The sequence below is a fragment of the Octopus bimaculoides genome, chromosome 1 (assembly GCF_046866305.1).
Source record: "Octopus bimaculoides isolate indiv1 chromosome 1, ASM4686630v1, whole genome shotgun sequence".
In the NCBI taxonomy this organism is placed as follows: domain Eukaryota; kingdom Metazoa; phylum Mollusca; class Cephalopoda; order Octopoda; family Octopodidae; genus Octopus; species Octopus bimaculoides.
This window is the reverse complement of record NC_142928.1, coordinates 5,423,465-5,450,566: the sequence shown is the minus strand read 5'-3', so window position 1 is coordinate 5,450,566 and position 27,102 is coordinate 5,423,465. Positions and strand designations below refer to the sequence as shown.

Here is a 27,102-nt window from a genome sequence, read left to right as displayed (position 1 = left end):
CAGTTCAATTAAAAAGCATGAATAAGCAATGCATTTTAAGCCACACTATAATTTGCCAAAAAAATTAATCTGAAACCAGTAAAAGAATAAAAGACTTTTGCCAATGTTTTTATTTTTTCATCAATACACCCCCACCCCACCCATATCTGAAATAGACTCCAAATTTATTTAATCTCAACAATTATACAATTAAATATGACAATGCAGGCTAAGCCTGAATCTTCCCCTCGTTAACCATTGTCCTTCCTTCCTTCTCTCTCTCTCATCTATGAAACTATCCTTTCTCTTACTGCCTTCCCTTATGCTGTCTGTTAGTCTCTCCACATAACCCATTACCATTTAAACCAGCCAGATCCGGCCCAAAATATTCCACCTGTTTTACATTCTACCTGACTGGATCCAGCCTCTCATGCTTATCCTACAATGCCATTCTATAAATAAGCAATCACATCACTGCAATCTCACAGCCACAAGGTAACACATGATTAATTTAAAACAACATCATCATCATCGTTTAACGTCCGTTTTCCATGCTGGCATGGGTTGGACGGTACAACAAGGGTCTGGGAAGCCAGGAGGCTGCACCAGGCTCCAGTCTGATCTGGCAGTGTTTCTACAGCTGGATGTCCTTCCTCTGGATGCCAACCACTCTGAGAGTGTAGTGGGTGCTTTTTTTTATGTGCCACTGGCACAAGGGCCAGAGGGGGCTGGCATCGACCACGATTGGATGGTGCTTTTTACGTGCCACTGGCATGGAAAGCAGTCAACACGGTGCTGGCATTACGCTTGACAAACTAACCTGAACTCTAAATGGTTAAACCCTCTCACATTAAAAACCAACACAAAACCAACACAAAATGACAACGATGCTGATGGTGATAGTGGTGGTGATCGTGATGGTGGGGTGGTGATGGCGATGATGCTGATAGTGATGATGGTGGTGGTGATGATGATGCAGATGGTGGTGATGGCAGTGGTGGTGGTGGTGGTGGTGGTGGCAGTGGTGATAATGGTGATGATGATGTATTTACTCTGCAGATAAAAATCCTGATGATGAATTTAGTGATGCTCTAATTGGTCTGGCAATGAATTCACCAAATGGGTTGGTTCACAATGAAACTACCAAACTATAGAATTACAAGAAATGTATCATTTTCTGTGATGTAATTATTTGCAATGAATTTAATTAATACCAATTCTCTGTATCACATGTTTGATGCAAAGGAACATAGGAAGTGATTCCATTATGTGACTTGATCTCTCCACTGGGCTTCATTTCTGTTGTATGCATCGCACCACTTCCTTGACAGAAGCAAATACCACAAACATTTCAACATTTATCAGCAATGATATTGTTGCTATTATGCAAAAGTGTCGTAAGTCCAAAACGTTGCTTTTTCAGAAAACGAAAAAATAGTTTCATCATTCCATAGCAAAAACCATTGTACTACACTTTGACAATTTAAAAGTAACACAGAATTTTTCAAATATATAAGTGTCTCTATAAATAGTTATCTATCTATTTATCCCTATATATATATATATATATATATATATGTATATATATATATATATAGTGTGTGCGTGTGCATATATACATCCCACACCCACCCCATCCCTTAGACCCCACCCTTGCTTCTCCAACACCACAATACCACACACTAGCATTGACCACTTTCCAGCACCTACACCATCATCCACACATCAATGTCACCAGCCCCCTTCCACATGCACATACACAGGCATGCGCACCTTTGTTTTGGGATCACCACTACTTTATTATCTCCCCTTCTTCCTAACTCTCCTGTGTGACCCCTCTGACATGCATTTGCCATGATAGATCACTAGCCACTATACTTTTTTCTATTTTCTTTCTCTGTTTATTTCTGTGTTCCTTTCTGTTGAAGAGCATAGGCTCGAAACGCAAAAGACTTTCTCACTTCCTGAGCGTTAAACTAATACATCTGTTTGTTGTTTACACACCCGTCTTCATCTTTTTGTTTTTTTGTAAATTCTCACTATGTGTGTATATATATATATATATATATATATATATATGTATATTCTTGCCATTTATGCAAAAGTGTCTTAAGTCCAAAATGTTTTTTTTTTTCAGAAAACGAAAAAATAGTTTCACCATTCCATAGCAAAACCGTTATACTACACTTTGACAATTTTTGATATCTTGGCATCTGAAGCAGCTGGAGATACGATAGTTTGACCAAAAGAACCGGCGATTGCAAGCAAAAATAAATATTGAAAAAAAAACAAAACACATTTGGCCAAATTTGGACATACGACAGTTTAACATAATAGCAACGATATGCAGCAACCCACCAATTTGTTGGTCCACCATTTTTGTACCTGAAAAAAAAGACATGATTTGGAGGCAAGTCAATATGTATTTGAGGAGCAAGATATCTATAGCGTCTTGATGTACTTCTGACATTCCTCAAAGCACCTTAAAACAGCCATTTTGACTGTTGGACCAGCGTTGTGCTCCAACAGAATCAATCCTATATTGTAGGCTTCACAGAATCCACAAGCATTAACTATTGTGGGCTTAGGAACATAAATCAACCAGCACAGGACTTATACACACAGCTTCTCTACAAATACACAAATTAACTTGACATATGCTTAAACCACAGGCATGTATCCAGGGCTTCTCTGTGCTTCAGTATTAAACAGATGTAACACACACACACACGAGAGGCCGCTTTCAGTTTCCATCTACCAAATCCACTCACAAGATTTTGGTTGGCCCAAGGCTATAGTAGAAGATGCTTGCCTAAGGTGCCATGCAGTGGGCCTGAACTCAGAACCATGTGATTGGGAAAGCAAACATCACACAGCCATGCCTGCACGTATATATAAAGGTATACAATTGCTTATAGAAGAAACTGTGAAAACAGAGAAGAGACGCAAACAGTATTACTTACTTGTCTACGAGTGTTCTGAGTAGTGTAAGAGCCTCCAAAACCAAAGAGTCAATATCTCCAACAGAATACAAGAGTAAGCCCTGATTCTCCACGTAACGTCCTCCATGATGTAACATCTCACTGACCATCAGCTCACTGACGTCATCATAGTTACGCCGCACCGAAGTCGCTGCCAACTCATTTCGATTCGTTACTAAAGCTGGTGACGAAGAAACAGAATTTGTACCGTGTCCATAACCTTCAAATCCAGCTCCAGATGTCAGTGCCGGTGTTGCTGTTGTTATCGTTGTCGTCGTCGTGGTAGTTGTGGTTGTTGATGTTGAATGCCTGGGCTGTTGTGACCTATCCTTGCATAAACAAGTTCCCATCTTGCTGCTGGTGATGCAAACTGGAACTGGGGGTAGTTTGAAACCCACAGTGAAGACACACGTGTCTGGCAGAATTTATTTTGGAATGGAACAAGGCAGAAGCAGCGGTAATGGCTAGATGCGTCATTGAGGGATTCTCTGGTGCTGAAAACCCAACTATAATATGTAGAGAGAACTGGGGATTGTCTCTGGTAAAGGCTGCAAAAGACAAGAGAAAAGACAAAGAATTACTTTAGGAAATTGAGCGAGAGGGGTTTTTTATGAAAAGATAATTTCAAGTTTTGTTGCTGATGTAGGTGTCATCATCATGGGTTGGACAGTTTGGGTTAGGGTGAGGACTGGTGAGCCAGAAGGCTGCACCAGGCTCCTGATCTGGCAAAGTTTCTACAGCTGGATGCCCTTCCTAATGCCTCCGAGAGTGTAGTGGGTGCTTTTACATGCCACCGGCACGAGGGCCAGTTAGGCGGTTCTGGCAAAGACCACGCTCAAAAGGTGTTTTTTATGTGCTACCTGCAAGGGAGTCAATCCGTGGCCCTGGGAATGATCACGCTCAGATGTGCTTTTAACGTTCACTGGTACGAGTGGGGGGTGGGGGAGAGAGAGAGATAGACGTGATCCGTGCAGGGACAAACATGCGAACAGTATAGGGATAGGTAAGTAAAAAGATGAAGGTGATTAAAAGGGGTATAAAATGCCAGTCTGAAAAAATTACAAAGGCCAGAAGCAATTTTCAAGATTTAGTTGCCCCGGAGCAGTGTGGGAATTTTATACATTAAACAAAAACTTACCATGATGATGACAACAGCACAAATAATGTTGGTGATGACAGCAACAAATATGATGATGAAGAACAAATATCAACAATAATGATGACAAGTAGCAACAGTGATGACAATGTAATAATTAATAAATTAGAACTTTGTAAAGAGAAAAATCTTAGACCTTGATGATATTTTAAAGAAGTTTTCCAAGGACAGGAAAGTAAGTTTGGTAGGTGTGGCTTTGTGGTAAGAAGTTTGCTTCCCAATGTCATGGTTCCAGGTTCAGTTCCAATGTGTAGCACATTGGGCAAGTGTCCTCAATTATAGCCTCGAGCCAGCCAAAGCCTCATGCATGGATTTGCTAGATAGAAACTGAAAGAAGCCCTCCTAAAGTACAACGTCCATTTCACCACTTTATTTCCGAAACAAATTTTTAAAAATGAAACACTGAGCTACTTTTATGTAAGAAGAAATGCTAATTATTGTACGAAAGAATAAGTTGAAATAAAAAACCAATTTCATTAGAGTTTTAAAATTAGGGGGTAAAATAATCTAGAAGTAAGTTTTTGTGAAGCAAAAACAACTTATTCCTGTAATGCCATTCTCTAGATACGACTATTTAAAGAAAACATTTCCTTGAAATTAACAGATTTCTCAGAAAATAGTTGAAATGTTTATTTTTTTATTTACATCTGACAGATACTTGTCCTCATCTTGTTTGTTGTTAACATGTTTCGGCTGATATACCCTCCAGCCTTCATCAGGTGTCTTGGGGAAATTCCAAACCTGGGTTCTCATTCCTAAGGTATTTTTCAATGTTATTATTATTATTCAGGTCACTGCCTGGAATCAAACTTGGAATATTGCGCTCTTAACCACTATGCCATATGCCTATGGGCATATGGCATAGTGGTTATTTCTTTTATTTCAAAAATTTTTTTTAAGATGTTAGTCTTTTGGAATGGAATATAATCTTTTATCCATTTAATCAAAGTTTGTTTGGTACACTGAAAAGAATTTATTTTCTTTAAGAAATAAATTCAAATCAACATTATCTTTATATTTATTGTTCAATAGGTGCAGGGGTGGCTGTGTAGTAAGATGTCTGCTTCCCAACCACAGGATTCTGGGTTCAGTCCCACTGGTCTTCTACTATAGCATTGGGCCAACCAAAGCCTTATGAGAGGATTTGGATGATGGGAACTGAAAGAAGCTTGTATATATCTATGTCCGTGTGTCTTTGTGCTAATGTCCCACCACCACTTGACAACTAGTGTAGGTGTGTTTACATTCCTGTAACTTAGCAGTTCAGAAAAAGAGACCAATAGAATAAAGACCAGGCTTAAAAAAAGTACTGAGATCGATTTGTTTGACTAAGATTTTTCAAGGCAGTGCCCCAGTATGACCGCAGTCAAATGACTGAAACAGGTAAAAGAAATTATACAGGGTAAGGCGGTGAGCTGGCAGAATCGTTAGAATGCCAGGTGAAATGCTTAGCGGTATTTTGTCTGTCTTTACATTTTGAGTTCAAATTCCACCAAAGTCGACTTTGCCTTTCATCCTTTTGGGGTTGATAAATTAAGTATCAGTTGCATACTGGGGTCGATCTAATCGACTGCACCCCCCCCCAAAAAAAAATCTCAGGCCTTGTGCCTAGAGTAGAAAAAAATAAATTATACACGGTTGGCCAAAAGTTACCTGACAGTAAATCAAAATTCCATAAATACTTCATATTCAATTTTATTTATTCATTCCAATTATGAATGTTTAATAATTGAATGTTGTGAGTTAAAAAAAAAAAATCAGCTTTTTTTTTCAACATTTGTCTATGAACTAGCGAAATTTCATGAAAGAATCTTTTGTTTTAATCTTGGTTTTGATTTACTGTCAGGTGACTTTTGGCCAACCTTGTATGCACATTCCTCCTCCTGTTGCTACCAATGATACTTAAAAAGTATTTTAATATAACCGAGTTGCCATGTTTGTTTATTAACACAATAAACTGAATGAAGAAGTCGTGAAGAAAATGCACAGCAAAAGAAAAGAAAAAAAGTTTTACTCTTTTACACGCTTCAGTCGTTTGAATGCGGCCATGCTGGAGCTCTGCCTTTAGTCAAGGAAATCAACCCCAGGACTTATTCTTTGTAAGCCTAGTACTTATTCTGTCGGTCTCTTTTGCTGAACTGCTAAGTTTCGGGGACATAAACACACCAACACTGGTTGTCAAGCGGTGGTGGGGGACACACAGACACACACACAAATACATATCATCATCATCCAGTGTTTTAAATCCGACTTTTGTCCTCATTAATGGAGGTGGCCGGATTTACCTCAATGCCATAGCAACCGAGGTAGACAGGTGCAGCCCACCCCAACCTTTGGGTTGGCTGGTTGGTGCCCATTCTCCTTTGCTATCATGAGGCTTTTTTGGAGCTGGATTTTCTACGGGGGGGCATGCACTTGCTTACTCCCAACCTAAGTTTCTAGACATGAGTGGTCCCGAGACCAAGGCCTCTACCATGATTTTTAAGAAACGTGGTGGAAAACTAGCTCAGGAAGGCAGGGACACAACCCCCTGAGACCCCTTTTGGAGCCCCCCTACCTAAGACACACACACACACACACGATAGATAGATAAAACTTACTTGGAAATGGATGCATGGTGTTTGATCATATAATAGCAGAAATAATTATCTATATATATATATATATATATATATATATATATATATATATATATATATATATATGCATACATATATGTACCTGCTGAGACCCCCTTCGGTTATGACTGACCATGGGATTGCACCAAGAAAGTTACCCTCCGAGGCACACGTCCGAATAAGGTTGTTTATAGAAGGCTAGCAGTCACCCATGCATACCGGCCTCCTCTCTCCACACCACTGATGTTATCCAAGGGAAAGCAAAGGGGCCGATACAGCTTGGCACCTGTGATGCCGTAACTCATTTCTACAGCTGAGTTAACTGGAGCAATGTGAAATAAAGTATCTTGCTCAAGAACACAACAGAACTCAAAAAAAAAAAATGTTAAGAAAATGAGAAACAAGAACATAAAAAACAAAAACAGAAAAAACTTTTTTCGGACAACAAAAGATACAAATAGAGAAACGAGACAGGCAACATAAAGAACAATCTCTTCATCAGTTGGCCCCTGTTTATATATATATATATATATATATATATATATATATACACACATACAGACATACATACATACAAACAACAGGCTTCTTTCAGTTTCTGTCTACCAAATCCATTCACAAGGCTTTGGTCAGCCCAAGTAGAAGACACTTGTCCAAGGTGCCACACAGTGGGATTGAACCCAGAACCATGTGGTTGGGAAGTAAGCTTCTAACCACACAGCCACGCCTGCACCTATTTTTACGTACTGTATATTAGTCTGCTTAATGTGTGTAATATCTTGGATTTATCAACAATTCACCTCTTTTAGAACAGCACATTAGGGTCGGTGAAAAAGACACGAACGGAAGGTACCATCTTGTTAGATGTATAAAAATGTTTGACAAAACCTGTCAGATATTGTAAAATATGTCTACAGTAATAGAAAAGAAGACATAACTATACAGTCGTAGGAAGCATATCCTGTTATGGAAGTAACCATTTGATAGCTGGGAGGGTTAACATACTTTACATACAATCATGGCTATGAAATTTCATACAAAGTTAATTTAACACTTTAACATTCCCATTGCTCTGTCTAATGTAAAGCTGGTTCATTCACATGGTTTTAAATTAAACAGGCATTATTTCATTGCTTCAAGATTGCAATGGTGTGTGTTGGTACAGGCTGTCTCAAAAGTCACTGACGGCTTTCAAATTTTAATAACTTCCTTAATTTTACAAATAAATGCATGAAATTTTGATAATATATAAAGGACATAATGGAAATTAATATGCACAAGTCAAATTTTGTAACACCACTACATCACATATGAAAAATGACATCACTTAAATGGCAGCCATTTTCGGTTTCGCACACCTGTGCTCTTTCCAGAACTTGCACCATAACATTCTCAAGAGTTTCAGACCTCACTTCTCTGATTTCTTTATTGATGTTCTCACCAGTTGCACCAGGGTCTCCGGTTTGTTGATGTAAATCATCTCTTTCAGGTATCTCTACAAGAAAAAAACCCAGCTTGTCAAAACTGGGGAATGTGAAGACCAGTTGACATTACCGTAGTAGGAGATTATTCTCTCTCCAAAGCACTGCCGTAGCAACTTCATCGTTTCTCTTGCAGTATGAGCAGTTGCCCCATCCTGCTGGAGCCATCTGTGAGATCTACTTTGAATGGTCTTCACGTTCCCTAGACTTGACTAGCTGGGATTTTTTCCTTGTGGGGATACCTGAAAGAAATGATTTACGTCAACAAACAAGAGACCCTGGTGCAACTGAAGGAGAACATCAATAGAGAAATCAGAGAATTTAGGGGGAGAAAAAAAAAAGATGGGTGGGTGGGTGTGCAACTGTCACCTTGGACATACTAGAAACATGTAAAAGACAGGATTTCTGGGAAAACTTCCTTTTAAGTTTATATTGAAGACCAAGTTTTTAAATGTGCCCATCACAAACATGAATTATGGAATAGAAAAAGGTAATTTCAATTGGATTTGAGCTGTAATTTTGTGTGTGCACACAGCAAGAAATAACATAATTCTAGGTTTTACTTAGAGTGTGTGTGTGTGCCAAAGGCATTCTTTCGTCTGAAGCAGCAAAGTTGTCAATTCAATCATATGGTCTATCATATGATTGTTCGTTAATCTTTGTAAAAACTTTTTATTTCTTTATGCTTTGAAGAGAGCAGAAATGGAAAGAGAGGAGAAAGTGAAAAAGCGACATTTGCTTTGAAGTGAGAGCAGAAAAGGAAAGAGAAGTGGAAGCTGTGTATATGTGTATATGAAATGGATGTGTGTATGAAAGAGAGAGAGTGAAGGTGTGTGTTGTCATGTATTTTTTTGCATGTATGCATAAGTGGCACTCAATCACTGTCTCTCTCACACAATCTTTCATATACATGTACAAAAATACATATGCATACATCTTTTTTGTATACATATGTGTGTGCGTGTGCATGTGAGAGAGACTATTTCCTCATAACAAAAAGAGAGATGGATGTCTTTTAACAAGTGACTAATTCAGAGAAACATTACTTTCATTATTCACACATCGTTACTTTTGTAATTTTGGTTCAAATTGAAAGTGTGAAACTATTTTTACTTTCTGATGAAACCTGGTTGTTGTAGAGCAGTATCTTTCAAAAAACTATAGTTGGTTGTTGAGATAACGTAGAAAATATGTAAATGAAAACCAAGTTTATTTGGTAGCCGAAAGATTACTGAATCTTTTGATTCCCCATACATCAAAATTGGCAACTCAGTTTTCGAATGTATAAGGAACATACACACGCACACACACACACACACATAAACTCTCATATATATATATATATATATATATATATATATAAGACTAGAAAGTTTGGTATATTTTTAATTCCATGTCACATACGTTTCATTACAGCACAGGGAATACATTAAGAAGGCCAGCAATTTCGAGGGAGGGAGTAAATCAATTACATTGACACCCAATACTCAACTGGTACTTAATTTATTGACCCTGAAAGGATGAAAGGCAAAGTTGACCTCATGGTGGAATTTGAACTCAGAACATAGCGGCAGATGAAATACTACTAAGCATTTCACCCAGCCTGCTAACGATTCTGCCAGCTTGCCACATAATATTATAATGAATATAACAAGAGCACTCAGAGAGCAACAAACCTCTGCCAAGGCATCCCCAATGTCCCCTCAATGATTAGCCAGAGATGATTTTTAAAATGAGAATATCTGAAATAAACTCAACTGTTCTCACAAATGAGAATACTAAAAATGAACCTGACTGCTTTCAAAAATTAAGTAAAAAAACAGAAAAAATAATCCAGAATCCTTGTCCGGTACTGGATCAACCCAAAAATCTAATCAATTTGTGCCAGTTACGAGACCAAACATCCCTGAAAGTTTCATCCGAATCCATCCAGCAGTTCTTGAGATATCTTGTTTTCAGTCGTGTTTGTTTGTCTGTGGACAATACCTCCGCCTTCACTAAAGCAGAAGTAATAAACCCATAATAAGTATATACATGTAGAAGACATGTATGGGAACTCCTATGTGCAATTCTCCAGACAAAGGTTAAAAACTAACAGTATTATGGATGTTTGACAAGCAGCGGTGACTCGTATATTCCCACAGAACCAATGCGTACGTGATAAATGTAAACACTAAATTTTACTGAAGGGAGGGAGTGGGAAGTTAGTTTTTAAAACCAGTCAAAAATAAAAACTAAACTTTTGAATATTAATTTAGGACAAATTCACAAAGAGAGTTTGTCTTGAAACAATTCCTTACAAGAAATGAATTAGAACAGATCACATGAAGTGTTTCGACACTTCGGAGGAAAATATTGGAAATTTCATAAAATGGTTTTGTTTGGGGAAGAAGACAGAGAAATAAGGTTTTTCATGCCAGTGTATATTACTGGTATTGTATCAATTGCAATAGATCAAACCTATGACATACAAGTAATCAGTGAAACAATTGTGGTGCACTGTGACACATTTTCGTCACCATGTTCTTTCTTTTCCGGCTGGGTTAGCCATTTGGACAGCAAGAGATCTGTTCCAGTCCCCCAACCTCTTCTGTCATCACTTGGCACAAAGCCACTTTCTTCAATACTACAACCCCACCCCCTCACAGTTGAAGGGGTCTTGTCTACCAAGTTACTTGGTGACCATGCCAATGCCATGCAAAAGGCACCGAGGACTTTCTAAAATGGTTGGCATCAAGAAAGGTGCATCCAGCTGTCGAGACCTAGCCAAAACAGACAATGAAACCTGGTGCGGCTCCTGGCCTTACCAGCTCCAGTCAAACCATCCAACCCATGCCAGCAAGGTAAAATGGATGTTAAATGACGACGATGATGATAGATCTGTTGTTTTAAATAGACTGCTTAGTTGAGGTCTTTAGACTCTGGCATGCAAGTTTATCATTGAGCATGCCAGGTGGCAGTCCAAGCATGTTGCCTTCACCCCTCTCCTTTCATGACACCCCCATCAAGTCTGTTTTTGCATCTCTGTGCATCCTGAAACAGGCCACAACAAATGTGGTCATGCTTATTTTATTGGCCCTGAAAGAATGAGAGGTGAAGCTGATCTTGGTGGAATTTGAACTCAGTAACGAACCAGAAATATTGCAACGCATTTTGTACAGTATGCTAACGAGTCTATCAACTGCACTTATCAGCATACAATATGTATGGACTATATCTTCTTTTATCTGTTTCAGTCATTAGACTCTGGCCACGCTGGAGGCACTGCCTTGAAGAATTTTTTCTAGTCAAATGGATCAACCCCAATACTTATTCTATTGATCTTATTTGATGAACTGCTAAGTTATGGGGACGTAAACACACCAACACTTGTCAAATGGTGGTGTGGGACAGACACAAAAACACACACACGCATGAGCTTTTCAGTTTCCATCTACCAAATCCCCTCACAAGGCTTTGGTCAACCCAAGGCTATTGTAGAAGACACTTGCTCAAGGTTCCATGCAGGACTGAACCCGGAACCATGTGGTTGGGAAGCAAGCTTCTCACTACACAGCCACACCTGTGCAAATATATATATATATATATATATATATATTTCATTTTGTTCCTCTTGTTATTTTTAATTTACTGTACAGTAAAGACTGCTGTCCATGGTCTGTTTCTGTATGGAATGGACATTAACAAAACTATTATCATAAATAGTTTAGAAGACTTTGAGAAGTCAGCATATAGAAAACTTATGAGAGAATATCTTGGAGAGAAAATAAACCAGAGAAAGAAGAAGAGAGGAAATGAAAAAAAGAAAAAAGACAACCAAGCTATCATCAGACAGAATCAAAGAGAGAAAACTAAAACGTTTTGGACACTTAATTAGGAAAAAAAAAAAAGTTCATAGAGTCTTTTAATAGCCGACAGAATGAATGGGAAGACGAGAAAATTGAGAATTATGCAGATGGAAAATGGGAAGAATTGGACAATGTAGAAATGAATATATTATGACAGCAAAACAAAGACAGAGAGGCAGGACATTGAACCTGCTGAGAGAGAATTATAATTAACAGGGAGGAGAGTCACATTATTTTCAGATATCATAAATTTATAGTTGTTTCACCCTTTAGCATTCGTATTATTCTGTGAGAAGTGCCATGGATTTCTTGTGCTGGTTGTGGTGGTTGTGGTTAGCTGCTGGTGAATGAAAATGTCTTTCTAGGGCTGTGTGTGGAAGTAATTAACAACACACAAACAATTAACAGAATATTTTATTTACTGCATTTGGTGTTTTAACTTTGTTGGTCTTTTGACAGAAGCTAACAGTGACATTTACACAGAGAGAGAGAGAGAGAGAGAGAGAGAGAGAGAGAAGAGAGAGAGAGAAAGAGAGAGAGAGAGAGAGAAAGACAATAATACTGGGAATTTAGGACAATTTAACTAAATGGGCTACATTCATGGTGACAAAATCTGTTCCTTCCATCTGCCAATGATTGGTGAAGAAATGAGAATGGAGATGTTGAGTGGTGGTCTCAACATTCTGGGGTCACTGCCAAAAACTATTTTCAGATAAGGCTCAAAGAGAAAGTCGAATCATACAATGACTTGATGCTGATTGGTCAGTCAATTGGAGGATCACATGAAACAAGTGGGGTTTGGTCGTGATGTCTACTTGGCTAGCCAGTGATTTGGTTTCAAATCCACTACAGAAGTAATACTTGTTTATTCTCATTGTTTAATATTAATTATGCATTATCTTGTAGCTTTGAGATTTTGCAGAGGTAACTTAATTTTTAGAATGGTATTGTAGAGTTGGTATGAGAGGCCAGATCTGGCCAGTTTAAACATAAAAATTTTTAATTTCTGTCCAGTTAACCCTTTTGCATTTAAACCAACCATATCTGTCCAAAATATTCTAATAAATAGAATTGGAACAGCTTGTAACAATTCATTAATATTCAACCATATTTCTAAGGCCACAACTGGCAGAATCGTTAGCTTGCCGGGCAAAAGGCTTAGTGGTATTTCAGCCATCTTTACTTTCTGAGCTCAAATTCTGCTGAGGTCGACTTTGCCGTTCATCTGTTTGGGGTCAATAAAATAAGTACCAGTTGCGCACTGGGGGAGTATGTGTAATCAACTTCCCTCTGCCTTGATCTTGCTGGCCTTATGCCAAATATTTGAAACAAATATTTCACTATATTTCTGTCCAAGTACACCACCTTTATGTCAATTATTTAAAAAAAAATAATGGAGAATTTAGTAAACTATAGTAATTTATTTTGTTTTTATTAAGTATTTTAAGCATAAGTTAACATGAAATTTCAATGAAAGGTTTTAATTTAAATCATTTCAAAACAGGAAGTTTGTATAATAAAACCAGGGCTAGTCTCAGAAGCGTTGCTGCATTAACCCTTTTGAAACTAACCCGGCTGAAACTGCCTCTGGCTCTGTAGTACAAATGTCTTGTTTTCATAAGTTTTGAATTAAAATCTTCCACCAAACCTTAGTCACAATTTATGTTCCTAACACTAGCTGAATGATAACAAAGTTATTTTACTAAATTCTTTGTTATATTTAAAATTAATTGAAAGAAACACAGAGCATCTCAACAGAAATACGGTAAAAAAAAGTTTTAATGTTTTGAACAGCCACCTTATTTACAGTCACTCCTTGTGTTGATTAGAACACGGATATGAAATTGAACTGTTTTTTGGTGTGGGGTAGAATATTTGTTGGGTAACAGACTAATGAATGATCTAGCACCACTGAGGGTGCAGTAGTGCTGAAAGAGAGGGAGAGGGGGGAGAGGGAGAAAGAGAAAGGGGATTGGATAAACTGAGTGGTGTGTCTGTGTAGGACTGATTTAAACTTCACAGGCATTTTTGATCTCTTACTTGTTTGTCACTTGACTGTGGCCCATGCTGGGGCACTATCTTGAAGGATTTTAGTTGCTTCCTTTATTACTCTCTTTTGCTGAACCCTTATGTTAGGGGGACATAAACACACCAACACCAAATGTCAAGCAGTGTTGGGGAGAAACACGCGATAAGCTTCTTTCAGTTTCCGTCTACCAAATCCATTCACAAGTCTTTGATTGGCCTGAGGCTGTAGTAGAAGACACTTGCCAAGGTGCCATGCAGTGGGAATGAACCTGGAACTATGTGGTTGGGGAGCCAGCTACTTACCACACAGCCATGCCTATGCATAGCTGTGAAAAGCAGAGTCATGGCTGTGTGGTTATGAAGTTCAGATCCTGACCACATGTCCACTGCATGCCCACCTTGGGCATGGGGCTGCTTTTATAGCCTGGGCTATTTAATCGACAGGTGTTACCAAAATGTGTATTTATTTTATTAGACAGTACAAAAATGTGCAGATATGGCTGTGGGGTTAAAAAGCTTGCTCTACAACCATGTGGTTTTGGGTTCAGTCCCACTCTGCAGCAGCTTTGGTCTTCTACTACAGTTCTAAGCTGATCAAATCCTTGTGAATCGATTTCATAGAAGGAAACTGTGAAAGTCTGATGTGTGTGTATCTCGTCTGCACGTGTAAGGCGTCTGTCCCACAGTCACTACTCCTTGACAATTGGTTTGTTTACATCCCCATAACTTAGCAGTTCAGAAAGAGAGACAGATAGATCAAGTACCAAACTTTAAAAAAAAAAAGAGTACTGAGGTTGATCTATTTGACCTAACTCCTTCAAGATGGTACCCCAGCATGGCCACAGTCAAACAACTGAAATAAGTAAAAAAAAAAAAAAATCTCTCAAACACAGAAGTAATCTACGTAAATGATAGAAATTAATTATTCTAAAAAATCTATTAAAATATTCATCAACTTAATTGACTTTCAGTTAATTGGTTTCATAATGACCCTCACTTTAGTTAGACCTCATATGAACTTCGTTAATTGCCATTTAGCAAATGGCTCATCAAATATTATTAAAGGAATATTTTCTATTAAGAAAACTGGATTAACCGTTGATCTTAATCTCCTTAGCAGAAAAAAGAAGTTTGTTTCCCAACCATATGGTTCCAGGTTCAATCCCAGTGTGGCCTCTTGGGGAAATTGCCTTGGGCCAACAAAGCCTTGTGAGTAGATTTGGTAGATAGAAACTGAAAGAAGCCCTTCATATATATGGGTGCGTGTGTGTGCATGCACGCATGCATGTGTGTGTGTGTGTGTGTTTGTCCCCACCATTGCTTGACAACTAGTGTCAGTGTGTTTACGTGCCTGTAACTAAGTGGTTCAGCAAAAGACAGATAAAATAGAGACGGATAGGATAATTACCAGGCTTAACAAAACTAAGCACTAGGGCTGATTCATTCAACTAAAAATTCTTCAGGGCAGTGCCCCAGTATGGCCATAGTTTGATGACTGAACCAAGTAAAAGATACAGCAACAAAAAGCAAAAAACATTCTGTAAGAAAATTAATCTGAAACTCAATAGAAAAACATAATTCTTGAAGAGTGTCTGTAGAAGAGAAAATGGTAAACAGATAGAGAAGGTCAGTGATGAAGTTTAGGTAGAAGAAGTCTGATGGGAATTAATGTTAAATTAGTATTAAGAAGGAAATGGTAAAAGTTGGTGTAAATAGAATTTCAGGCTAATGTTTGTTGTTTCAACTGTTTGACATAGAATTATAAAATGAGGAAGTTGGGGAGTTTTCTATTTTTAACTTTCAAGAAAATTTAAAAAAATTAATATTGAAAGACGACTCCATTTTTTTGATCCTTAATAAAACAACTGAAGTCATTTAGCATGGCAATACCATACACTCTCTCTCCCACTCTCTCTCCACAAATACACACATATATAATCAACATTGTCGTTTAACGTCTGCTTTCCATGCTGGCATGGGTTGGACGGTTTGACTGAGGACTGGTGAGCCAGAAGGCTGCACCAGGCTCCAGTCCGATTTGGCATGGTTTTCAATGGTGGGATTTCTTTCCTAACACCAACCACTCCGAGAGTGTAATGGGTGCTTTTATGTGCCACCAGTATCTGCCATGACCGCAATTTTGCTCGGCTTGATGGGTCTTCTCAAGCACGACATAATGCCAATGGTCTCGATCATTGTAGCTATGTAGTAAGAAGCTTGCTTCCCAACCACATGATTCCAGGTTCAGTCCTGCTGCATGGCACCTTCGACAAGTGTCTACTATAGCCTCAGGCTGACTGGGACCTTGTGAGTGGATTTGGTTGACAGAAACTGAAAGATTGTCATGTGTGTGTGTGTGTGTGTGTGTCTGCCCCACCCCCACCCCGCTTGACAACCAGTGTTGGTGTGTTTATGTCCCCATAACTTAGCAGTTGAGTAAAAAAGAGATCAACAGAATAAGTACCAGGCTTTAAAAAATATATGCTAGGGTTGATTTGTTCGACTAAAGAGAAAAACCTTCAAGGCAATGCTCCAGCATGGCTGTAGTCAAGTGACTGAAACAAGTGAAAGATCCCTGACTGGCCCCTGTGCCGGTGGCACATAAAAAGCACCATCCAAACATGGCCAAACCCAGTGCCACCTGACTGGCCCCTGTGCCGGTGGCACATAAAAGCACCCTCTACATTCTCAGAGTGGTTGGCGTTAGGAAGGGCATCCAGCTGTAGAAACCTTGCCAGATCAGATTGGAGCCTGGTGCGGCCTCCTGGCTTGCCAGTCCACAGGCAAACCATCCAACCCATGCCAGCATAGAAAACAGACATGAAACAATGATGATGAGGGTTAAAATCCAAGCTGTGCCCAAAAATAATAGTAATAATAATAATAATATAATAATAGAAACATCGTTAGGAATGAGAACCCAGGTTCGAAATTTCCCCAAGACACCTGACGAAGGCTGGAGGGTATATCAGCCGAAACGTTGTGTTAACAACAAACAAGATGAGGACAAATATCCGTCAAATGTAAATAATGTAAATAATGTGAATAAATAATAACAAAAAATTTTCCATTCTCCTGTTTTGAGATTCTATATTTTTTGTTCTTTTATTTGTTTCAATCATTTGACTGTGGCCATGCTGGAGCCCCGCCTTTAGTCAAACAAATCAACCCTAGGACTTATTCTTTGTAAGCCTAGTACTTATTCTATCGATCACTTTTGCAGAACCGCTAAGTTATGGGGATGTAAACACACCAACATCGGTTGTCAAGCAACGATGGGGAACAAACACAGACACAAACATATACACACTCTCGGAGTGGTTGGCATTAGGAAGGGCATCCAACTGTAGAAACTTTGCCAGATCAGATTGGACCCTGGTGCAGCCTCTGGCTCACCAGTCCTCAGTCAAACCGCCCAACCCATGCTAGCATGAAAAGCGGGCGTTAAACGACGATATATATATATATATATATATATATATATATATATTAGACGGGCTTCTTTTAGTTTCCATGAACCAAATTCACTCATAAGGCTTTGGTCAGCCTGAGGCTATAGTAAAAGACACTTGCTCAAGGTGTCACACAGTGGGACTGAACCTGGAACCATGTGGTTGGGAAGCAAGCTGCAGCCACTCCTGCATATATATTTATATCATTTATTTATTTGTATTATTTATTTTAAAAGACTAATACAGAAGACGGAGTGTAACTAGAAGCATTTATTAGCACAACAATCGTTTTCGCTTCGTACTGCACCTTTCCACGCCCACCAGGGTGCAGTGCAGTATGAAGCCGAAACGACTGTTGTGTTAATAAATGCTTCTATTTATACTCTGTCTTCCGTATTAATCTCTTAAAACATATACTGTGTGCACCTTGGAATTTTGGACATGGATCCAATGATGAACGCAGAGTATCACTGATGACACCTGGCAGCCATAAGTGGTGAACATGCTCCTCAGACTCACTACCCTGGACTTACTCTGAAACATGGTTTGGATATTGCACTTAACACCTGCTTTCTAAACCTTAATTCTTTAATTTTGAATTCAACATATTACACCTACACACATTTACATATTTAATCTATAATAGTTAGTCCAACAAAATATATTGTTTCACCTATGACTCATCATCAAGAACTAATAATTATGGATTAAATGGTTTTTTATTCACTCCTAAACTTATCTTTGAGTAGTTTATTCTAAGAGGCCGGACAGATTTGATCTGACCACTCCCTTGGAAAATATATTTGTGTGCGCATGATGTTTTATTGTCATTACTATACTAGGAAGAAGAATATATATATATATATATATATATATATATATATATATATATATATATATATATATACATACACACACACACACACACAGACACATTTAAATGCATATACACACCCACACTTCTTGACTGTTATGATTCCAATGTTTTTACAGGATTTAAATAACCAAATTATTCTATTCTATTCCCCAGAGACTTAAAATTACCAATAACTCACCACAAACTTCTAAAATATCAGTAATTTTGGTCTCGAAAGACTAAAATAAATAACTAAAACCTAAACTAATGTAAGCAAGCACAGAAGCTGTGAATGAACCGAGAAAATACTTGTGGCTTTGTGATAAAATGGTTTCATGATTATATAACTGAGAGTGGTTTAGGACAACATGGGATACATTTCCTTATAATATAGGTGCAGGAATATGGTGGAGAGCTGGCAGAAACATCAGCATGCCGGGCGAAATGCTTAGCTGTATTTCATCTGCCGCTACATTCTGAGTTCAAATTCCGCCGAGGTCGACTTTGCCTTTCATCCTTTTGAGGTCGATTAAATAAGTACCAGTTATGCACTGGGGTCGATAGCCCTTTGTGGGCAATAAAGAAATAAAAAAACTTTAGCATGCTGGGTGAAATGCTTAGTAGTATTTCGTCTGTCTTTATGTTCTGAGTTCAAATTCCGCCGAGGTTGACTTTGCCTTTTGTCCCTTTGGGGTCAATAAATTAAGTACCGGTTGCACATTGGGGAGTCAATATAATCAACTTCCCTCTGCCTTGATCTTGCTGGCCTTATGCCAAAAATTTGAAACAAATATTTTACTATATTTCTGTCTAAGTACACCACCTTTATGTCAATTATTAAAAAAAAATAATGGAGAATTTAGTAAACTATAGTAAATTATTTTGTTTTTATTCGACTGGCGCCTTCCCCCAAAATTTTGGGCCTTGTGCCTAGAGTAGAAAAGAATGTAGGTGCAGGCATGAATGTGTGGTTAAGAAATTGGCTTCCTAGCCAAATGGTTCTGGTTTCAGTCCTACTGTGTGACACCGTGAGCAAGTACTAACCTATATTTTAGAGATGAGGAATTATGTACATTATTTACAATGGACGGACAGGGGTCCTCCCCTTGTTTGTTGTTATCACAATGCTTTGGCTGATTTACTCTCCAGCCTTCATCAGGTGTTCTGGTGGAATTTCAAACCCAACCCTTTATTTGACTAATGGGGTAAACTTCTCATTCCTAAGGTGTAAGAACGCAGGTTACTAACCCTCGTATTCTAAGTTCAATCCCAGGCAGGGATTTGAAAAATAGCATCAGTAACATACCTTAGGAATGAGAATAGAGTACCCCATTAGTCAAATAAAGGGTTGGGTTTGAAATTCCACCAGAACACCTGATAAAGGATGGAGAGTACATCAGCTGAAACATTGTGGTAACAACTAACAAGGTGTGGAAACCTATCCGCCCATTGTAAACAAGGTACCATGAGCAAGTGTCTTCCGTTACAGCCCTGAGCCAACTAAATCCTTGTACGATGGTTGTGTCAGAACTGCAATGCTGCAGGGAAGTGAGACATGGGCTTTGAATGCAGAGGACCTGAGAAGACTGGAAAGAAAGGAAGCGAGCAAAATTTGTTGGATGTGCAATGTGAGTGTGCATGAAAGGGTTAGTAGAAAGGCGCTGGGTGAAAAAACGGCATAAAAGGAATCAAATGCTGAGTTTGAGAAAGAAGACTGCATTGGTATGGACACGTGTTACGTATGGAAGGAGGACAGGTGTATAAAGGAACGACGATTGCTTAATGTGGTTGGAATTTACAGAAGACAGAAACCCAAGAAGACATGGGATGAAGTGGTTAATGCCGGAAGATTTCACTAACATTTTTGATACCAACTTGCTTGAGGTTGCCGCTGTTTATAAGATACAAACTTATTCTAACTTTTTAACATTTAAACTGGCCATAGTCAAACTGGTCGAATCCAGCTTCTCACACCTACCCTACAATGTCATTCTAAATATAAACAGTCACATCATCAAAATGGTGAAGCAACAAGATAATCACCCTTCCTAACGCCAACCACTCCAAGAGTGTAGCGGGTGCTTTTTAGGTGCTGCTGGCATGGGAACCAGTCAGGCGGCACTGGCATCGACCACGCTTGAATGGTGCTTTTTATGTGCCAGTCAGGCACCCCTGGCAACGACCACGCTTGAATGGTGCTTTTTACATGCCACGAGGGCCAGTCAGGCTGCACTGGCATCGATCACACTTGATGGTGCTTTTTATGTGCCACCAGCACGGGTGCCAGTCAGCCAGCAATGGCATCGACCATGCTCGAATGGTGCTTTTTACATACCACCGGCATGGGAACCAGTCAGGCGGCACAAGCATTACATCTGACAGAGTAAGCTGAATGTTAAACAGTTAAAGCTAAACTTAAACCTTCCATCAAAATTTCATGCTAATTTATGTTCTAATCACTAATTAAATAACAAATTTATTTTACTAAATTTATTGCTTCCTAAACTGAAATGAAAGCAGTGTGCTCTAACAGAAATATGTAATAAAAGTGAAACTTCTCCACCTGGAAAAAAATTTTTTTTTTAAATAAAAAAACACTAAGATAAATATAAATCTTGTGTTTGAGTCTCTGGTTTCATTGGTTGTTAACCCCTTGCAGATGGATTTAGTACTGACAGTCTGTGCTGTGTACCAGTATTAGGCCTTCCAGTAACTACATAATTTTCCATACAAGGAATTTTACAGTGTATTTACAGAGTCTTCTCAGTGTGGTATATTTGAAAACACGGTGCCACACAGAGCGAGACAAAGCACTGCTCACACACACACACACACACAGTGTTTTGATGTAGTTAGTACTGCTTTCCATCTGCAAGGAGTTAGATGTAAATGAATCTCAAGTCCTTAAAGTCTTTTAAAAGACGATGCTTTATGCCATGAAGTGAGAAACTATCTCCTTGGATAAACCGCTAGTTCATAGCCACTAACGTTCCCAGGCAAGATGGTAAATATTGTTGACAAATGCACTGAGACATTGAAAACTAACATGATATGTTGAGTGCATGAGATTTGAACTTGTGATTTATGATCAAGTAGTCTAAGACGTACCCCAACGAACGATTCTGTCTCAACCTTCAGCTTGTTATCTCTTATACTCTAACAAACGACGTAGAGTTAGAAGAGTAATGATTAATGACTTAGGTACATGTTCCTCAGTCATTAGTTTCCTTCTCGTTGATTCTGAAATGAGAATCTATCCAGAAATCGAAACATCTCTTTCAATGCACAATTAATTCTTTGCAATTTAAAGTTTATTAAACAAGAAGACAACAAACACACACAAATCAAAACTAAAAAACAGAATACAAACAAAAGGTAAACAGACTGAGAAAATGTTCATAAACGATAGCAAGTGATTGAAGGAGAGGCAAACAGTAAATCAATGTGTGCTGGATCAATACTGAGTAAAGAGAGAAGTGAAAAAATGCCAGCCAAGTTGGTGGTTTCATGATCGGAGATAAATCATGAACAGTTAAACGGAAAATAATAGAAATGAAAATGGAATTTTAGTAATTTTGTTTTAGATTGGTAAAAGGAATTCCAATGATGAATAACCAGCCTCGGGGAAATCTCACAAAACAAATGAACATTGATCACAGATTTGGTCTTTACAAGGAAAACAAAAGCAAAACCAAAATAAAAAAATAAAAAATAAAAAATATAAACAAACAAACAAAAAACTATTGATTTCAAAAGTAGTAGATGCAATGTGCTGCATCACATTGCATCTGGCTCCAAACCTGGGTATTGCAGCCTGTAACGCAGAAGAGAGAAAGACAAACAAATACAGCAGCCTGTCTGGCTGCTATAAGTTTGTGCCAGGTCGCCATCAAGTCTTCAGGAATTCTTGGAACCCACATTGCAGATTTCCACTGCAAAATCAGGATAACTGGGGTCCATTTGAAAAATAAGCTGCACGAGGTAGGGTGGCTGCTGCAGCAATGTCACTGGTCATTCTCTGCAGCAACACCATTGCCATCCTGTCCACAAGCAGTGGCTAAACACACCATTTGTCTGCGAGGTACAGCCTGTTACTCCCTCCCCACCACCATCTTCTGCTTCTTAATTCCACCCCCACTTTTTGGTTTTTATTTTTTTCCTTGGTGGGATAGTTATGGGGGTTTCTCTCAATCTAATCTTTTCTACCAGTGGTTCTCAACCGTTTCTTTGATTACAGTTTTATTCTGGTGGACCCCATAGCCATTCCATGTTTAAAAACTAGTTCTATAGATACTTCTTTTTTTGCAAAACTCCTATTTTGTTATTCACACATTCACTTGAGTAGGTTGAAATGTGTAAAACATCAGAGACAAGAAACCCAGCTGTTTCTTGAAATCAATACATCTAAAAACATTTTCGTGGACCCTTAAGTCAATACCATGTGTTAGCAGTGTGCTTTTACAAGGGTGAGTCAAAAAGTAATGCCATTTTGTTTAGGACAGGTATAATTACCAACACAGGAACATGTATCATACATCAAAATGAAGCTGGTCCTCTGTAGATCACATCCCTACTTCTTAACATAGTCACCGTTTCTCTTCCAACTCCTTGTGCCGGTGGCATGTAAAGAGCACCAAGCGATGCCAGTACCCGCTGACTGGCTCCTGTGCCGATGGCACGTAAAAAGCACCATCTGAATGTGATTGGTGCCAGACCCGCCTTACTGGCTCTGGTGCTGGTGGCACGTAAAAAGCACCATCCGAATGTGATCGGTGTCAGGCTCGCCTTACTGGCTCCTGTGCCGGTGGCAAGTAAAAAGCACTTACTACACTATTGGAGTGGTTGGCGTTAGGAAGGGCATTCAGCTGTAGAAACTCTGCCAGATCAGATTGGAGCCTGGTGCAACCACTGGCTCTCCAGACCTCAGTCAAACAGTCCAACCCATGATGATGATGATGAATTCACCATGTGCAAATTTTTAGGCGGATCTTCTTGCTTTCACACACACACACACACACACACACGCACGCATCCACTTAATGACCACTAGCAAACACCCACTCATGTTAGGTCATGACTACTAGTTGTGTAGTTAAGAAGTTTATTTTGAAACAAACTAGATTTGGATTCAATCCAAGTGTAGGATAGTATGAAGGGCAAATGTCTTCTACTATGTTTTCAAGTCTACCAAAGCTTTCTGAGTAGAACTTGGTTGACAGAAATTGTGCAAGAGAACCATCAAAAAGACCATACCTGTCATTGTGTTGTACACATTCAGGTTTGGGATTTTTTATTACCCACAAGGGGCCAACGCAGAAGTGACATTACACGGACATGTAGGGACATAAAACATTTTAAAAAAAACACAGATAAACAATACACAAAAACATGTGATACAATGCATGAAGATGAAAATGATGAATGGAAATGAGCTACCCACCCCACCTCAGGCAGCGTCACTTCCTTCCTTCAATTCCTTTGTTCACCGGCATACCCAATGCCATATTTTTTAGTCAGTTCATCATATCTCATATTTTCCAGTATATCTTCCATATTGCAGTTAACCTTCAATCTATTGTTAGGCACCGCAAAACATTTGTGCCATGATTTACCTTCTTTATCAATTTAAACTCATTTAAACTAACCACCTGGCCCATGGGTGACTTTAGTAGACTCCATTGTGTTGTAAGCATTCAGGTTTAATTGCCTTCAAACAGGTCTTGGAGAGATTAGAAACGGTCAAGAGCATTTGCTAGCCAGAGAAGCTTTATAAAATGAAAAAAATAAACAACAAATTAACTCCAAAGCCAACATCATTTTAAGTAATGTTTCCTTGATTTTATTTGGTAGGTCAGAAGAAGGGTGGTGGGGTGGCAGTACCCATAAACCTCTATACTGAAATCATCATTTTTAACATCTACTTTTCCATGCTTGCAAGGGTCAGGTGGGTCTTGCTGATGGGATGCTCTTCCCATAGCGAACCCTCATGTATTTCCAAATAATATCACCACCACCACCACCCAATCCTTCAAACACAGCACAATGGCTGAACATATTTTTGCGGCAGATTGCAAACAAATTACAAAATTACTTGTGTGATGATATTTTGTCTACAATAAGCATGCATTGTCAAGACAAGCAGTGACACACACACAAATAGGCTTCTTTTCAGTTTCCATCTACCAAATTCACTCACAGGCTCTGGTCAGCCTGGGGCTATAATAGAAGACATCTGCCCAAAGTACCATGTAGGACTGAACCGAAGACCACAGGGCCAGGAAGCAAATACCCTAAACACAAAGCCATGACTATTATATCTTTTATATGTTTCAGTCATCAGACTGTGGTCATGCTGGAGCAACACTCTGAGGCAGTTTACTCAAATGAATTGACCCCAGTACTTATTGCATTTTAAGCCTGGTATGTATTCTATCGGTCTCTTTTGCCAAATTGCTAAGTCAAAAACACCAACACTGGTTGTCAAGTAATGGAGGTGGGGACAAATACAGATACAAAGACACACACACATATGAAGGGCTTCTCTCAGTTTCCATCTACCAAATCCACTCACAAGATTTTGGTCAACCCGAGGCTGTAGTAGAAGACATTTGCCCAAGATGCCATGCCATGGGACTGAACCCAGAACCATGTGGTTGGGAAGCAAGCTTATTACCACACAACCATGCCAGCACCTTATATATTCTTTTATTCTTTGTTTCAATCATTTGACTGCGGGCCATGCTGGAGCACTGCGTTTAGCTGAACAAATCAACCCCAGAACTTATTCTTTGTAAGTCTAGCACTTATTCTATCGGTCTCTTTTGCCGAATTGCTAAGTTATGGGGACGTAAACACACCAACACTGGTTGTCAAGTGATGCAAGAGGGAAAACACACACACATATATATATGGACTTCTTTTGGTTTCCGTCTACCAAATCCACTCACAGGGCTTTGGTTGGCCCAAGGCTATAGTGGAAGACACTTGCCCAAGGTGCCAGGCAGTGAGATTGAACCTGGGACCATGTGGTTGGAAAGCAAGCTACTTACCACACAGTCACTCCTGCGCCTTTATTTTTAGGTCATCCATTCTTCGTGAAATTTAATCCTGTATGATACAGAAATCATTAGAGAAGTAGTTTAAACCTGAACAGAGTGAGCGAATCTAGGCAGGGTGTATTACATAAGAGAGTGACAGTGAGAGTGAGTGAGAGAGAAATAGAGAGAGAGAGAGAGAGAGAGGGAGAGAGAGAGAGAGAGAGAGAGAGAAAGAGAGAGAGAGAGAGAGAGAGAGAAAGAGAGTGAGTGAGAGAGTGAGAGAGAAATAGAGTGAGAGAGACAGAGAGTTTGCATTTGTTATTCCCTGATTTCATGGGAAGATTAGTTAGGTGTGGAAGCCATAGTTTTTACAGCTGTTTAGCCTTCCTGAAATCTAACCAAGACGTAGGGAGTGGAACTTGATTAGTGTCGACCAGTGCAAGGAGTGTGAAGAAGTTAACTTAACGTGTGTGTGTGTGTGTGTGTGTGTGCTGAAAATTAAATCAAACGTGCTGTCTTCTGGTGGATAGTTAATATAGAGGACACAATAATAATAATAATAAACATGTAATGTGTGTTTTCCCATGCTGGCATGGGTTGGATGCTTTGACAGGTTCTGGTTAGCTGAAGGGTTATGTCAGGCTCCAATGTCAGTTCAATCCTCACAGCATTTGGTTTCCAAAGCCCCTGTATCCATGACACAACTGTGCTAGAGGAACAAAAGACCTGGCTGGCTGCAGAGATAATATGCTGGTGCCGCTGTCTGTCATGATGCACCTTGGCACCATTCCTTAATGCTTCAGGAATGATGACAATGTCAACAGCTATTGTGATGCCAGTGCCACCTGACTGGTTCCTCGTGCCAGTGGCACATAAAAAGCACCATTCGAGTGTGGTCGATGTCAGTGCTACCTGACTGGCCCCTGTGCTGGTGGCATGTAAAAAGCACCCACTAAACTCTGAGTAATTAGCATTAGAAAGGGTATCCACCTGTAGAAATCTTGCCAGATCAGGTTGGAGCCTTGCCAGTCCTCACTCAAACCGTCCAACCCATACCAGCCTGGACAAGGGAAGTTAAACAATGATGATGATGATGATTGCTATAAGGCAGTGAGCTGGCAGAATTGTTAGCATGCCAAGCAAAATGCTCAGTGGTATTTCATCTGCCTTTACATTCCATGTTCAAATTCTACAGCTGGATGCCCTTCCTAACACCAACCACTCAGAGTGTAGTGGGTGCTTTTTTTATGTGTCACTGGCACAGGAGCCAGAGAAGGCTCGCAATGACCACGATCGGTTGTTACTTTTTATGTGCCACCGGCATGGAAGCCAGTCAAGGCTGTGCTGGCATCGGCCACGTTCGGACGGTGCTTTTTACTTGCCACCAACAAAGGGACCACAACTACAATTTCCATTTGATTTTGATTTTGATGTACTTGACTCAATAGGTCTCCTCAAGCATGGCATGTCACCCTATGATCCAAGGTACTTTTGAGTGGGTTGGTTATGCGACACAGGTGTAGGTTACAGCTGTGAACTCACTTTATTTGCTGGGTCTTCGCAGTCACAGCATATCTCCAGATCTTTCGTAAACTGAAAATTATGTAAACATAAATATTTCATTAAAATCTTTTTATCTTCTTCTTGTTTTAGTCATTAGACTGTG

The 27,102-nt window shown here is 39.2% G+C and overlaps 1 protein-coding gene and 1 long non-coding RNA gene across 2 annotated transcripts in view; one reads left to right on the top strand and one right to left on the bottom strand.

Moving 5' to 3' along the window:
• The window catches only part of LOC149137442 (uncharacterized), a 7,637-nt gene extending 2,904 nt beyond the window's left edge, over positions 1–4,733 (top strand). The window contains exon 2 of the long non-coding RNA XR_016240843.1: positions 2,117–4,733. This is a non-coding gene — a long non-coding RNA (uncharacterized LOC149137442). The remainder of the gene's footprint in view (positions 1–2,116) is intronic.
• Positions 1–27,102, bottom strand: part of LOC106876872 (RING finger and SPRY domain-containing protein 1) — a 178,257-nt gene that overhangs the window by 82,532 nt on the left and 68,623 nt on the right. The window contains exon 2 of the mRNA XM_089348208.1: positions 2,943–3,508. Coding sequence (XP_089204334.1) covers positions 2,943–3,310 — 368 coding nt within the window. The 5' untranslated portion in view covers positions 3,311–3,508. The remainder of the gene's footprint in view (positions 1–2,942; positions 3,509–27,102) is intronic.